Source organism: Oncorhynchus masou, chromosome 1 (assembly GCF_036934945.1).
Source record: "Oncorhynchus masou masou isolate Uvic2021 chromosome 1, UVic_Omas_1.1, whole genome shotgun sequence".
NCBI lineage: Eukaryota > Metazoa > Chordata > Actinopteri > Salmoniformes > Salmonidae > Oncorhynchus > Oncorhynchus masou.
In genome coordinates this window covers 6,231,350-6,246,349 of record NC_088212.1, presented here as the reverse complement: position 1 = coordinate 6,246,349, position 15,000 = coordinate 6,231,350, and the positions used below count along the sequence as shown (strand labels likewise).

Here is a 15,000-nt window from a genome sequence, read left to right as displayed (position 1 = left end):
TAGTAGTAGTAGTAGTAGTAGTAGTAGTATCAGTAGTAGTAGTAGTGGTAGTAGCAGTAGTAGTAGTAGTAGTTTCAGTAGTAGTATCAGTAATAGTAGTAGTAGGAGTAGTAGTAGTTTCAGTAGTAGTATCAGTAATAGTAGTAGTATTGGTTGTTGTCGTCATAGCAGTGGTAGTATCAGTAGTAGTAGTAGTAGTAGTAGTAGTAGTAGTGGTAGTAGTAGTAGTAGTAGTAGTAGTAGTAGTAGTAGTAGTAGTAGTGGTAGTAGTTTCAGTAGTAGTATCAGTAATAGTAGTAGTATTGGTTGTTGTCGTCATAGCAGTGGTAGTATCAGTAGTGTATTTATTTACCTGTATGTCTATTTTGACATTGAAGGCCTCTGTCTGACTGGACCCATCACTGATGTAGAAGGAGAAGGTGTCCTGGTAGTGGTGGTCCGTGTTCTGGACGTTCTGAACGTAGAAGATGTGGTCAGTGGTCAGGTCGTCAACGGAGAAGGGAACCTCTGGACTGATGATCAGGGTATTTGAGCCGCCCATCAAGCCCACTGGGAGACAGAGGACGAGACCAGAACGAGAAGTGACATCTCACACACTACAACTGAGATACACTACATGACCAAAAGTATGTGGACACCTGATCGCTGAACATCTCATTCTAAAATCATCGGATTAATATGGAGTTGGTCCACACCTTTGCTGCTATAACAGCCTCCACTCTTCTGGGAATGCTTTCCACTAGATGTTGGAACATTGCTGCTATAACAGCCTCCACTCTTCTGGGAATGCTTTCCACTAGATGTTGGAACATTGCTGCTATAACAGCCTCCACTCTTCTGGGAAGGCTTTCCACTAGATGTTGGAACATTGCTGCTATAACAGCCTCCACTCTTCTGGGAAGGCTTTCCACTTGATGTTGGAACATTGCTGCTATAACAGCCTCCTCTCTTCTGGGAAGGCTTTCCACTAGATGTAGGAACATTGCTGCTATAACAGCCTCCTCTCTTCTGGGAAGGCTTTCCACTAGATGTTGGAACATTGCTGTACTAACAGCCTCCACTCTTCTGGGAAGGCTTTCCACTAGATGTAGGAACATTGCTGTTTTAACAGCCTCCACTCTTCTGGGAAGGCTTTCCACTAGACGTTGGAACATTGCTCTTTTAACAGCCTCCACTCTTCTGGGAAGGCTTTCCACTAGATGTTGGAACATTGCTGCGGGGACTTGCTTCCATTCAGCCATAAGAGTGTACAGTATATGTAGACAGTATATGCAGTCTATTACTGTAAATGTACTGTATATATATATAGTGTATTACCATATATGTAGTGTATTACTGTATATGTACTGTATGTGTAGTGTATTACTGCATATGTACAGTATATGTACAGTATATGTAGTGTATATATAGTGAATTACTGTATATGTAGTGTGTGTGTATAGTGTATTATTGTATATGTAGTGTATTACTGTATATATAGTGTATTATTGTATATGTAGTGTATTACTGTATATGTAGTGTATATATAATGTATTACTATATATAAATTATGTATTATGTTCTGTTATAATCTCCACCCGGCACAGCCAGAAGAGGACTGGCTACCCCTCATAGCCTGGTTCCTCTCTAGGTTTCTTCCTAGGTTCTGGCCTTTCTAGGGAGTTTTTCCTAGCCACCGTGCTTCTACACCTGCATTGCTTGCTGTTTGGGGTTTTAGGTTGGGTTTCTGTACAGCACTTTGAGATATCAGCTGATGTCCGAAGGGCTTTATAAATACATTTGATTGATTGATTGATTGATTGATTGATTGATTGATTGATTGATTGGAACCAGGGACTGTAGTGATGCCTCTTGCGTTGAGATGCAGTGTGGTAGACCACAGCGCCACTCGGAACATTATTCAATTGAATTAACCCCCCCCCCCCACACACACACACACACACACACACACACACACACACACACCTCTTCCTATTGTGTTCTCAATGAAGCCATATTTGGGTGTGCTGATCATCCAAACCAGCAGATCCTTGATGGGTGTGTCCAGATCTGATACATCGATGTGATTGGTTGACAGCTGGACTCGTCCTCCTCCCTGGACCTAGAAATACACAACATAGACACTTGCATAACATTTCACATTGGGTGAGATCGCTTCGAGGGATAGTATGAAGTTGCCCCTAAATAGCTACTGGTCCGAAGTCAGTTTAGTCCTTTACAATCTAATGTTTACAGCTAGGATTTTATAAGGTAACGCTGATCCTAGTCAGACAGACAGACAGACAGACAGACAGACAGGCAGGCAGGCAGGCAGGCAGGCAGGCAGGCAGGCAGGCAGGTAGACAGGCAGACTAGCACACAGCCACACACAAACACACGCAGCACACAGAGGCACGCACAAACACACACAGCACACAGAGGCACGCACAAACACACGCAGCACACAGAGGCACGCACAAACACACGCAGCACACAGAGGCACACACAAACACACGAAGCACACAGAGGCACGCACAAACACACGCAGCACACAGAGGCACGCACAAACACACGCAGCACACAGAGGCACGCACAAACACACGCAGCACACAGAGGCACGCACCAACACACGCAGCACACAGAGGCACGCACAAACACACGCAGCACACAGAGGCACGCACCAACACACGCAGCACACAGAGGCACGCACAAACACATGCAGCACACAGAGGCACACACAAACACACGAAGCACACAGAGGCACGCACAAACACACGCAGCACACAGAGGCACGCACAAACACACGCAGCACACAGAGGCACGCACAAACACACGCAGCACACAGAGGCACGCACCAACACACGCAGCACACAGAGACAATGCACAAACACACGCAGCACACAGAGGCAATGCACAAACACACGCAGCACACAGAGGCACGCACAAACACACGCAGCACACAGCGTTAGACACGGGTTGACTGAGCGTTGCATCAGATGCCTAGTGCTGCTTCATCAGCTGCCGACCATTGATCTCTGCTCCATAGCAACTGTCTCTAAGCAAGCTGAGCCCTGGGAGATGTCTGTACCTTGATGCCACTGCGCACAGTGACCACTGGAGGCTGTGTCCTCTTTGAGGTGATGGTGATGGTGCACATCTGGTTGTCAAGGCGACTGTTTTCACCGTCGTAAACAATGAAATGGAAGATGTCTGTCACTGGTTGGTTTCCTGTCTCAAAGGAAGTGATGTACCTAACAGGAAAGAAGTTTCCGCAAAGTTAATCCGGAAACATAACCTTCACGGAAAACAAACAAATAACAATTACAATTTGTTTTTTAAAAAACGTCTAAGCTGATGCATAGTATCTTCTGGGTTATTAGTCCATTATCAGTGCATTATCAGTGCATTATTGGTACTTCAGCAGTGCATTAGCGGTGCATTATCAGTGCATTGTTGGTACTTCAGCAGTGCATTATCAGTGCATTATCGGTACTTCGGCAGTGCATTATCGGTACATCGTCTGGGGGCAATGTGAGTCGTCTGGGGGCAATGTGAGTCGTCTGGGGGCAATGTGAGTCGTCTGGGTGGTGTGGAGAGGGGGGGCAATGTGAGTCGTCTGGGTGGTGTAGAGAGGGGGGCAATGTGAGTCGTCTGGGTGGTGTGGAGAGTCGTCTGGGTGGTGTGGGGGGCAATGTGAGTCGTCTGGGTGGTGTGGAGAGGGGGGCAATGTGAGTCGTCTGGGTGGTGTGGAGAGGGGGCAATGTGAGTCGTCTGGGTGGTGTGGAGAGGGGGGGCAATGTGAGTCGTCTGGGTGGTGTGGAGAGGGGGGCAATGTGAGTCGTCTGGGTGGTGTGGAGAGGGGGGCAATGTGAGTCGTCTGGGTGGTGTGGAGAGGGGGGGCAATGTGTCGTCTGGGTGGTGTGGAGAGGGGGGGCAATGTGAGTCGTCTGGGTGGTGTGGAGAGGGGGGGCAATGTGAGTCGTCTGGGTGGTGTGGAGAGGGGGGGGGGGGGGCAATGTGAGTCGTCTGGGTGGTGTGGAGAGGGGGGGCAATGTGAGTCGTCTGGGTGGTGTGGAGAGGGGGGGGCAATGTGTCGTCTGGGTGGTGTGGAGAGGGGGGGCAATGTGAGTCGTCTGGGTGGTGTGGAGAGGGGGGCAATGTGAGTCGTCTGGGTGGTGTGGAGAGGGGGGGCAATGTGAGTCGTCTGGGTGGTGTGGAGAGGGGGGGGCAATGTGAGTCGTCTGGGTGGTGTGGAGAGGGGGGCAATGTGAGTCGTCTGGGTGGTGTGGAGAGGGGGGCAATGTGAGTCGTCTGGGTGGTGTGGAGAGGGGGGCAATGTGAGTCGTCTGGGTGGTGTGGAGAGGGGGGCAATGTGAGTCGTCTGGGTGGTGTGGAGAGGGGGGGGCAATGTGAGTCGTCTGGGTAGTGTGGAGATGGGGGCAATGTGAGTTGTCTAAGTATGTATAGTATATATATAGTATATGTATAAGCCCTTCAATAACTAGCGAACGTTACCTGAATAAAATAGCAGATTTTTGTAATCCTCTTCAATAAAACAGAGCAACATTAAATCTGCATGTTGTACTGCACAGAGCGTAAGTCTGCCAAGCTGAACTAATACAGGTGAGCCCCAGAGATGTTTCTCTGATATTACAACCGCCATCGTGCTAATTGCAGTAAAGCTAATCAGAAGCACATTTTTTGAGATAATGGTTTTCATTTTGACGCCTCTCAGAAGACTGTTGCGCACGTGTGTGTGTTAGTGTGTGTGTGTGTGTGTGTGTGTGTGTGTGAGAGTCTCGCAGGTGGATTGTATTGAATGTTCGCTAATTAGACTTAGCCGTTTCCCAAATATCGTCCCTTAAACACAATAAATATTTTCCTCTCTCTATTTTTCTACTGTTTCTAATTTGTAGCCAGGATTTTATAGAGCCATCAGAGGGAGAATATAGATGTGGTTGTTTTTTATAGCGGTTACACTCTAAGGACTGATGGACGGTAGAAGCCATTACTTTCACCGAAGACTCTCGGCTAGATCGTTACTGCAGAACCTAAATGAGAATTGTTCTCAATTAAATAACCTGGGTCGATTAAATCTAAATGAGATAGAAATAAATATCTAGCCCCGGGCAGAGGACAAATGGTCTCAAAACATTCCTGCAATAACAACAGAGGATCCTGAATAGATACCAAAACACGTGAGATACGAAGGTTTGGTCAAAATGGTCCAAAGTGGATCTCCTTCCATGGTTCTCTCTGTCTCTGTGTCTCTGTGTCTCTGTGTCTCTGTGTCTCTGTGTCTCTGTGTCTCTGTCTCTCTGTCTCTCTGTCTCTCTGTCTGTCTCTCTGTCTGTCTCTCTCTCTGTCTCTCTGTCTCTCTCTCTGTCTCTCACTCTGTCTCTCTGTCTCTCTGTCTCTCTGTCTCTCTCTCTCTCTCTCTCTCTGTCTCTCTCTCTCTCTCTCTCTGTCTCTCTCTCTCTCTGTCTCTCTGTCTCTCTGTCTCTCTGTCTCTCTGTCTCTCTCTCAATTCAATTTAATTCAAGGGCTTTATTGGCATGGGAAACATGTGTTAACATTGCCAAAGCAAGTAAGGTAGATAATATATAAAGTGAAATAAACCATAAAAATTAAGAGTAGACATCACAAATACAGAAGTTTCAAAACAATAAAGACATTCCAAAGTCATATTATATATATATATACAGTGTTTTAATGACGGCCTGGGAACAGTGGGTTAACTGCCTGTTCAGGGGAAGAACGACATATTTGTACCTTGTCAGCTCGTGGGTTTGAACTCGCAACCTTCCGGTTACTAGTCCAACGCTCTAACCACTAGGCTACCCTGCCGCCCCAAATGATAAAGGACACAAGATAAAACAAATAAGCATAGATATGGGTTGTATTTACAATAGTGCGTGTTCTTCACTGGTTGCCCTTTTCTCGTGGCAACAGGTCACAAATATTGCTGCTCTGATGGCACATGAATTTCACCCAGTAGATATGGGAGTTTTTCAAAATTGGATTTGTTTTCGAATTCTTTGTGGATCTGTGTAATCTGAGGGAAATATGTCTCTCTAATATGGTCATACATTGGGCAGGAGGTTAAGAAGTGCAGCTCAGTTTCCACCTCATTTTGTGGGCAGTGAGCACACAGCCTGTCTTCTCTTGAGAGCCATGTCTGCCTACGGCGGCCTTTCTCAATAGCAAGGCTATGCTCGCTGAGTCTGTACATAGTCAAAGCTTTCCTTAATTTTGGGTCAGTCACAGTGGTCATGTATTCTGCCGCTGTGTACTCTCTGTTTAGGGCCAAATAGCATTCGAGTTTGCTCTGTTTTTTTTTATTCTTTCCAATGTGTCAAGTAATTATCTTTATGTTTTCTCATGATTTGGTTGGGTCTAATTGTGCTGCGGTCCTGGGGCTCTGTAGGGTGTGTTTGTGAACAGAGCCCCAGGACCAGCTTGCTTAGGGGACTCTTCTCCAGGTTCATCTCTCTGTAGGTGATGGCTTTGTTGTGGAAGGTTTGGGGATCGCTTCTTTTTAGGTGGTTATAGAATTTAACGGCTCTTTTCTGGATTTTGATAATTAGTGGGTATCGGCCTAATTCTGCTCTGCATGCATTATTTGGTGTTCTACGTTGTACACTGAGGATATTTTTGCAGAATTCTGCGTGCAGAGTCTCAATTTGGTGTTTGTCCCATTTTGTGAAGTCTTGGTTGGTGAGCGGACCACAGACCTCACAACCATAAAGAGCAATCAACAAAGCATGAGAAGACTTTGCCTTTGTTTTGGTTTGTTTGGTTGTCAATTAGGGTGTGCAGGGTGAATACATGGTCTGTTGTACGGTAATTTGGTAAAAAGCCAATTGGACATTTGCTCAGTACATTGTTTTCGTTGAGGAAGTGTACGAGTCTGCTGTTAATGATGATGCAGAGGATTTTCCCAAGGTTGCTGTTGACACATATTCCACGGTAGTTATTACTGTCAAATCTGTCTCCACTTTTGTGGATTGGGGTGATCAGTCCTTGGTTCCAAATATTGGGGAAGATGCCAGAGCTAAGTATGATGTTAAAGAGTTTTAGTATAGCCAATTGGAATTTGTTGTCTGTATATTTGATAATTTCATTGAGGATACCATCAACACCACAGGCCTTTTTGGGTTGGAGGGTTTTTATTTTGTCCTGTAACTCATTCAATGTAATTGGAGAATCCAGTGGGTTCTGGTAGTCTTTAATAGTTGATTGTAAGATCTGTATTTGATCATGTATATGTTTTTGCTCTTTATTCTTTGTTATAGAGCCAAAAAGATTGGAGAAGTGGTTTCCCCATACATCTCCATTTTGGATAGATAATTCTTTGTGTTGTTGTTTGTTTAGTGTTTTCCAATTTTCCCAGAAGTGGTTAGAGTCTATGGATTCTTCAATTACATTGAGCTGATTTCTGACATGCTGTTCCTTCTTTTTCCGTATTTCTGTATTGTTTTAGTGATTCACCATAGTGAAGGCGTAGACTCAGGTTTTCCGGGTCTCTATGTTTTTGGTTGGACAGGTTTCTCAATTTCTTTCTTAGATTTTTGCATTCTTCATCAAAACATTTGTCATTATTGTTAATTTTCTTCGGTTTTCTATTTGAGATTTTTAGATTTGATAGGGAAGCTGAGAGGTCAAATATACTGTTAAGATTTTCTACTGCCAAGTTTACACCTTCACTATTACAGTGGAACGTTTTACCCAGGAAATTGTCTAAAAGGAATTGAATTTGTTGTTGCCTAATTGTTTTTTGGTAGGTTCCAAACTGCATTCCTTCCATCTATAGCATTTCTTAATGTTACTCAGTTCCTTTGGCTTTGATGCCTCATGATTGAGTATTGCTCTGTTTAAGTAGACTGTGATTTTGCTGTGGTCTGATAGGGGTGTCAGTGGGCTGACTGTGAACGCTCTGAGAGACTCTGGGTTGTGGTCAGTGATAAAGTAGTCTACAGTACTACTGCCAAGAGATGAGCTATAGGTGTACCTACCATAGGAGTCCCCTTGAAGCCTACCATTGACTATGTACATACCCAGCGTGCGACAGAGCTGCAGGAGTTGTGACCCGTTTTTGTTGGTTATGTTGTCACAGTTGTGCCTAGGGGGGCATACGGGGGATGGCATGCTGTCACCTCCAGGCAGGTGTTTGTCCCCCTGTGTGCTGAGGGTGTCTCTCTCTGTGTGTGTGTGTGTGTGTGTGTGTGTTTCTCTACCTGATCCTGTGTTTGTTGATGTCGTCCACAGTGAAAGAGGAGTACTCTGTCATGTCCTGGTGCTCTGAGTCTGACCCGGTCCTGGTCAGGATGCCGTACATAGGAACTGACCTCAGCTGAATACGTATCTTCTCATCTGGAGAGGTGTCGCTCTGCAAAACAATATGTGCATTTACAGCGGACACTGAGGATGTACCCTTATCAGTCAGTATCCATCAGGCTATTGTGGCTGTTTGGTAATAATGTGGGCCTACCAACAGAACCAGTGAAGAAAATCACATAACATTTCCACATCCTATATGTGGTGTTCAATGCAGGCCGACATCGCAGGAGAACTTTCTAAAAAGAGTTTTACATTACGAAGGGCTTGACATGAATGAATGATGTCTTACTTGGTCTGGAACACAATGGAGACTAAATATGCATTATATTGTGTTGTATGAGGCAAGAAACCACTTTACCTAATACAATGAATTATTAGAAACCAAACAGAGAAGTAGACAATGTTGGCTACCCCCCTGCCTATGACCATATGTACATATTCAAGACTGTCTCAAAATACAACACTGCCCCTTTAAATAAAACAAGCTTTTTGAGCTTTTCAAAGGCAGCTTGAAATGCCAGGTGAGTGTACTAACCATATAGCCCAGGTGAGTGTACTAACCATATAGCCCAGGTGAGTGTACTAACCATATAGCCCAGGTGAGTGTGTACTAACCCAATAACCCAGTTGAGTGTACTAACCATATAACCCAGGTGAGTGTACTAACCATATAACCCAGGTGAGTGTACTAACCATATAACCCAGGTGAGTGTACTAACCATATAACCCAGGTGAGTGTACTAACCATATAGCCCAGGTGAGTGTACTAACATATAACCCAGGTGAGTGTACTAACCATATAGCCCAGGTGAGTGTACTAACCATATAGCCCAGGTGAGTGTACTAACCATATAGCCCAGGTGAGTGTACTAACCATATAGCCCAGGTGAGTGTACTAACCATATAGCCCAGGTGAGTGTACTAACCATATAGCCCAGGTGAGTGTACTAACCATATAGCCCAGGTGAGTGTACTAACCATATAGCCCAGGTGAGTGTACTAACCATATAGCCCAGGTGAGTGTACTAACCATATAGCCCAGGTGAGTGTACTAACCATATAGCCCAGGTGAGTGTACTAACCATATAGCCCAGGTGAGTGTACTAACCATATAGCCCAGGTGAGTGTACTAACCATATAGTGCCCAGGTGAGTGTACTAACCATATAGCCCAGGTGAGTGTACTAACCAGGTGAGTGTACTAACCATATATAGTGTACTAACCCCAGGTGAGTGTACTAACCATATAGCCCAGAGTGTGCCCAGGTGAGTGTACTAACCATATAGCCCAGGTGAGTGTAACCATAAGCCCAGGTGAGTGTACTAACCATATAGCCCAGGTGAGTGTATATAGCCCAGGTGAGGTGAGGTGAGTGTACTAACCATATAGCCCAGGTGAGTGTACTAACCATATAGCCCAGGTGAGTGTACTAACCATATAGCCCAGGTGAGTGTACTAACCATATAGCCCAGGTGAGTGTACTAACCATATAGCCCAGGTGAGTGTAGCCCAGGTAACCATATAGCCCAGGTGAGTGTACTAACCATATAGCCCAGGTGAGTGTACTAACCATATAGCCCAGGTGAGTGTACTAACCATATAGCCCAGGTGAGTGTACTAACCCAGGTGAGTGTACTAACCATATAGCCCAGGTGAGTGTACTAACCATATAGCCCAGGTGAGTGTACTAACCATATAGCCCAGGTGAGTGTACTAACCATATAGCCCAGGTGAGTGTACTAACCATATAGCCCAGGTGAGTGTACTAACATATATAGCCCATATAGCCCAGGTGAGTGTACTAACCATATAGCCCAGGTGAGTGTACTAACCATATAGCCCAGGTGAGTGTACTAACCATATAGCCCAGGTGAGTGTACTAACCATATAGCCCAGGTGAGTGTACTAACCATATAGCCCAGGTGAGTGTACTAACCATATAGGTAGCCCAGGTGAGTGTACTAACCATATAGCCCAGGTGAGTGTACTAACCATATAGCCCAGGTGAGTGTACTAACCATATAGCCCAGGTGAGTGTACTAACCATATAGCCCAGGTGAGTGTACTAACCATATAGCCCAGGTGAGTGTACTAACCATATAGCCCAGGTGAGTGTACTAACCATATAGCCCAGGTGAGTGTACTAACCATATAGCCCAGGTGAGTGTACTAACCATATAGCCCAGGTGAGTGTACTAACCATATAGCCCAGGTGAGTGTACTAACCATATAGCCCAGGTGAGTGTACTAACCATATAGCCCAGGTGAGTGTACTAACCATATAGCCCAGGTGAGTGTACTAACCATAGCCCAGGTGAGTGTACTAACCATATAGCCCAGGTGAGTGTACTAACCATATAGCCCAGGTGAGTGTACTAACCATATAGCCCATAGGTGAGTGTACTAACCATATAGCCCAGGTGAGTGTACTAACCATATAGCCCAGAGTGTACTAACCATATAGCCCAGGTGAGTGTACTAACCATATAGCCCAGGTGAGTGTACTAACCATATAGCCCAGGTGAGTGTACTAACCATATAGCCCAGGTGAGTGTACTAACCATATAGCCCAGGTGAGTGTACTAACCATATAGCCCAGGTGAGTGTACTAACCATATAGCCCAGGTGAGTGTACTAACCATATAGCCCAGGTGAGTGTACTAACCATATAGCCCAGGTGAGTGTACTAACCATATAGCCCAGGTGAGTGTACTAACCATATAGCCCAGGTGAGTGTACTAACCATATATACCAGGTGAGTGTACTAACCATATAGCCCAGGTGAGTGTACTAACCATATAGCCCTACTAACCATATAGCCCAGGTGAGTGTATAACCATAGCCCAGGTGAGTGTACTAACCATATAGCCCAGGTGAGCCCAGGTGAGTGTACTAACCATATAGCCCAGGTGAGTGTACTAACCATATAGCCCAGGTGAGTGTACTAACCATATAGCCCAGGTGAGTGTACTAACCATATAGCCCAGGAGTGTACTAACCATATAACCCAGGTGAGTGTACTAACCATATAGCCCAGGTGAGTGTACTAACCATATAGCCCAGGTGAGTGTACTAACCATATAGCCCAGGTGAGTGTACTAACCATATAGCCCAGGTGAGTGTACTAACCATATGAGTGTACTAACCATATAGCCCAGGTACTAACCATATAGCCCAGGTGAGTGTACTAACCATATATACTAACCATATAGCCCAGGTGAGTGTACTAACCATATAGCCCAGGTGAGTGTACTAACCATATAGCCCAGGTGAGTGTACTAACCATATAGCCCAGGTGAGTGCCCAGGTGAGTGTACTAACCATATAGCCCAGGTGAGTGTACTAACCATATAGCCCAGGTGAGTGTACTAACCATATAGCCCAGGTGAGTGTACTAACCATATAGCCCAGGTGAGTGTACTAACCATATAGCCCAGGTGAGTGTACTAACCATATAGCCCAGGTGAGTGTACTAACCATATAGCCCAGGTGAGTGTACTAACCATATAACCCAGGTGAGTGTACTAACCCTATAACCATATAACCCAGGTGAGTGTACTAACCATATAACCCAGGTGAGTGTACTAACCATATAGCCCAGGTGAGTGTACTAACCATATAGCCCAGGTGAGTGTACTAACCATATAGCCCAGGTGAGTGTACTAACCATATAGCCCAGGTGAGTGTACTAACCATATAGCCCAGTGGAGTGTACTAACCATATAGCCCAGGTGAGGTGAGTGTACTAACCATATAGTACTAACCATATAGCCCAGGTGAGTGTACTAACCATATAGCCCAGGTGAGTGTACTAACCATATAGCCCAGGTGAGTGTACTAACCATATAGCCCAGGTGAGTGTACTAACCATATAGCCCAGGTGAGTGTACTAACCATATAGCCCAGGTGAGTGTACTAACCATATAGCCCAGGTGAGTGTACTAACCATATAGCCCAGGTGAGTGTACTAACCATATAGCCCAGGTGAGTGTACTAACCATAGCCCAGGTGAGTGTACTAACCATATAGCCCAGGTGAGTGTAACCATAAGCCCATATAGCCCAGGTGAGTGTAACTAACCATATAGCCCAGGTGAGTGTACTAACCATATAGCCCAGGTGAGTGTACTAACCATATAGCCCAGGTGAGTGTACTAACCATATAGCCCAGGTGAGTGTACTAACCATATAGCCCAGGTGAGTGTACTAACCATATAGCCCAGGTGAGTGTACTAACCATATAGCCCAGGTGGTACTAACCATATAGCCCAGGTGAGTGTACTAACCATATAGCCCAGGTGAGTGTACTAACCATATAGCCCAGGTGAGTGTACTAACCATATAGCCCAGGTGAGTGTACTAACCATATAGCCCAGGTGAGTGTACTAACCATATAGCCCAGGTGAGTGTACTAACATATAGCCCAGGTGAGTGTATAACCATAGCCCAGGTGAGTGTACTAACCATATAGCCCAGGTGAGTGTACTAACCATATAGCCCAGGTGAGTGTACTAACCATACAGGTAACCATATAGCCCAGGTGAGTGTACTAACCATATAGCCCAGGTGAGTGTACTAACCATATAGCCCAGGTGAGTGTACTAACCATATAGCCCAGGTGAGTGTACTAACCATATAGCCCAGGTGAGTGTACTAACCATATAGCCCAGGTGAGTGTAGCCCAGGTGAGTGTACTAACCATATAGCCCAGGTGAGTGTACTAACCATATAGCCCAGGTGAGTGTACTAACCATATAGCCCAGGTGAGTGTACTAACCATATAGCCCAGGTGAGTGTACTAACCATATAGCCCAGGTGAGTGCGTCTGATGACACTACTGCTGTTCTCAGGAACCTCCATGGACAGCAGGGCCTCTGGGTCTCTCCTGGGCCCGTCGCCCCCGACGCCCAGCACAACCACCTGCACCACCGCCGTCGTCATGGAGATTCCTTCTGTAACAGCGAAGGTGATGGCGTCCTCGTCAGTTGAGAGTCCAGAATGTTCATACTGCAGAACGTTGTGGGTCACATCACTGAAGGAAAACATGTCACCTGGAGGGGATAATTGAAAAGTTTAATCATTGTGTAAATATAAACATACCTGGAACAAAACAAAGAGGAGAGTTTCATTAATATACATCTTGACTCCATCTTCCCTTGCTTGGTGAATACCTTGGTTGGTGAAAACCTTGGATGGTGAAAATCTTGGTTGGTGAATACCTTGGTTGATGAATACCTTGGTTGGTGAATACATTGGTTGGTGAAAACCTTGGTTGATGAAAACCTTGGTTGATGAAAACCTTGGTTGACGAATACCTTGGTTGACGAATACCTTGGTTGACGAATACCTTGGTTGATGAATACCTTGGTTGGTGAATACCTTGGTTGGTGAAAACCTTGGTTGATGAATACCTTGGTTGGTGAATACCTTGGTTTATTAATACCTTGGTTGGTGAATACCTTGGTTGGTGAATACCTTGGTTGATGAATACCTTGGTTGGCAAAAACCTTGGTTGATGAAAACCTTGGTTGACGAATACCTTGGTTGACGAATACCTTGGTTGACGAATACCTTGGTTGGTGAATACCTTGGTTCTATTTTTCTGGTTTCAGTCCTCTAAATAAAGCATGCAGTATGTGCCTGGGGATGTGAGAGAATTCAGACCATGTGCAAAAATCGTAAAGAAATTTAGCGACTCCCATTTTCATGGCTACTACTGTATTCTCTACAGATGTAATTCCCTTTATACTGCAATTATAATCTTAATTCCCCTTTAACTAATAGAAGGAAAACCAAATATATGACCCTGGACCAGTTGTTAAGGGAAACATCTAGCTAATTTTCTACTCACCATTCATCATCTCAGTCCTTGAGTCCAACTCCATCTTGACCAGTGTTCCACGGATCGGTCCTTCCACCATCTCAAACCTCAAGTCATCAGACTCTGTGTCTGCATCCGTTACTGCCAGCTGCTGCCCACCTACACCAAGTATGGTGAGCGAGAATTTGAGCATGAAAGCCATGTTGTATACCAGTGATTCACCATACGTTTACATGCCAGTGATTCACCATATCTTTGTATACCGATGAGGGATAGGGTCAGGGTTGGGGGTTGGGGGTTAGGATTAGGGTAAGATTTAGGGTTAGGGTTGGGGGTTTGGGATTAGGATTAGGTTAAAATTTAGGGTTAGGGTTGGGGGTTTGAGATTAGGATTAGGGTAAGATTTAGGGTTAGGGTTGGGGGTTAGGATTAGAGTAAAATTTAGGGTTAGGGTTGGGGTTTTGGGATTAGGATTAGGGTAAGATTTAGGGTTAGGGTTGGGGGTTTGGGGTTAAGGTTAGGATTAGGGTAAGATTTAGAGTTAGGGTTGGGGGTTTGGGGTTAGGATTAGGATTAGGGTAAGATTTAGGTTTAGGGTTGGGGGTTTGGGATTAGGATTAGGGTAAGATTTAGGGTTAGGGTTGGGGGTTTGGGTTAGGAATAGGATTGGGGTTAAGGTTGGGGATTTGGTGTTAGGATTAGGATTAGGGTAAGATTTAGGGTTAGGGTTGGGGGTTTGGGATTAGGATTAGGGTAAGATTTAGGGTTAGGGTTGGGGGTTTGGGTTAGGAATAGGATTGGGGTTAAGGTTGGGGATTTGGTGTTAGGATTAGGATTAGGGTAAGATTTAGGGTTAGGGTT

The 15,000-nt window shown here is 45.2% G+C and overlaps 1 protein-coding gene across 1 annotated transcript in view; it reads right to left on the bottom strand.

Moving 5' to 3' along the window:
* LOC135510729 (extracellular matrix organizing protein FRAS1-like) overlaps positions 1-15,000 on the bottom strand; it is a 408,168-nt gene that overhangs the window by 86,649 nt on the left and 306,519 nt on the right. Inside the window, 6 exon segments of the mRNA XM_064931929.1 lie at positions 353-549; positions 1,966-2,101; positions 3,068-3,230; positions 8,217-8,368; positions 13,122-13,369; positions 14,170-14,298. Of these exon segments, the coding sequence (XP_064788001.1) occupies positions 353-549; positions 1,966-2,101; positions 3,068-3,230; positions 8,217-8,368; positions 13,122-13,369; positions 14,170-14,298 (1,025 nt within the window).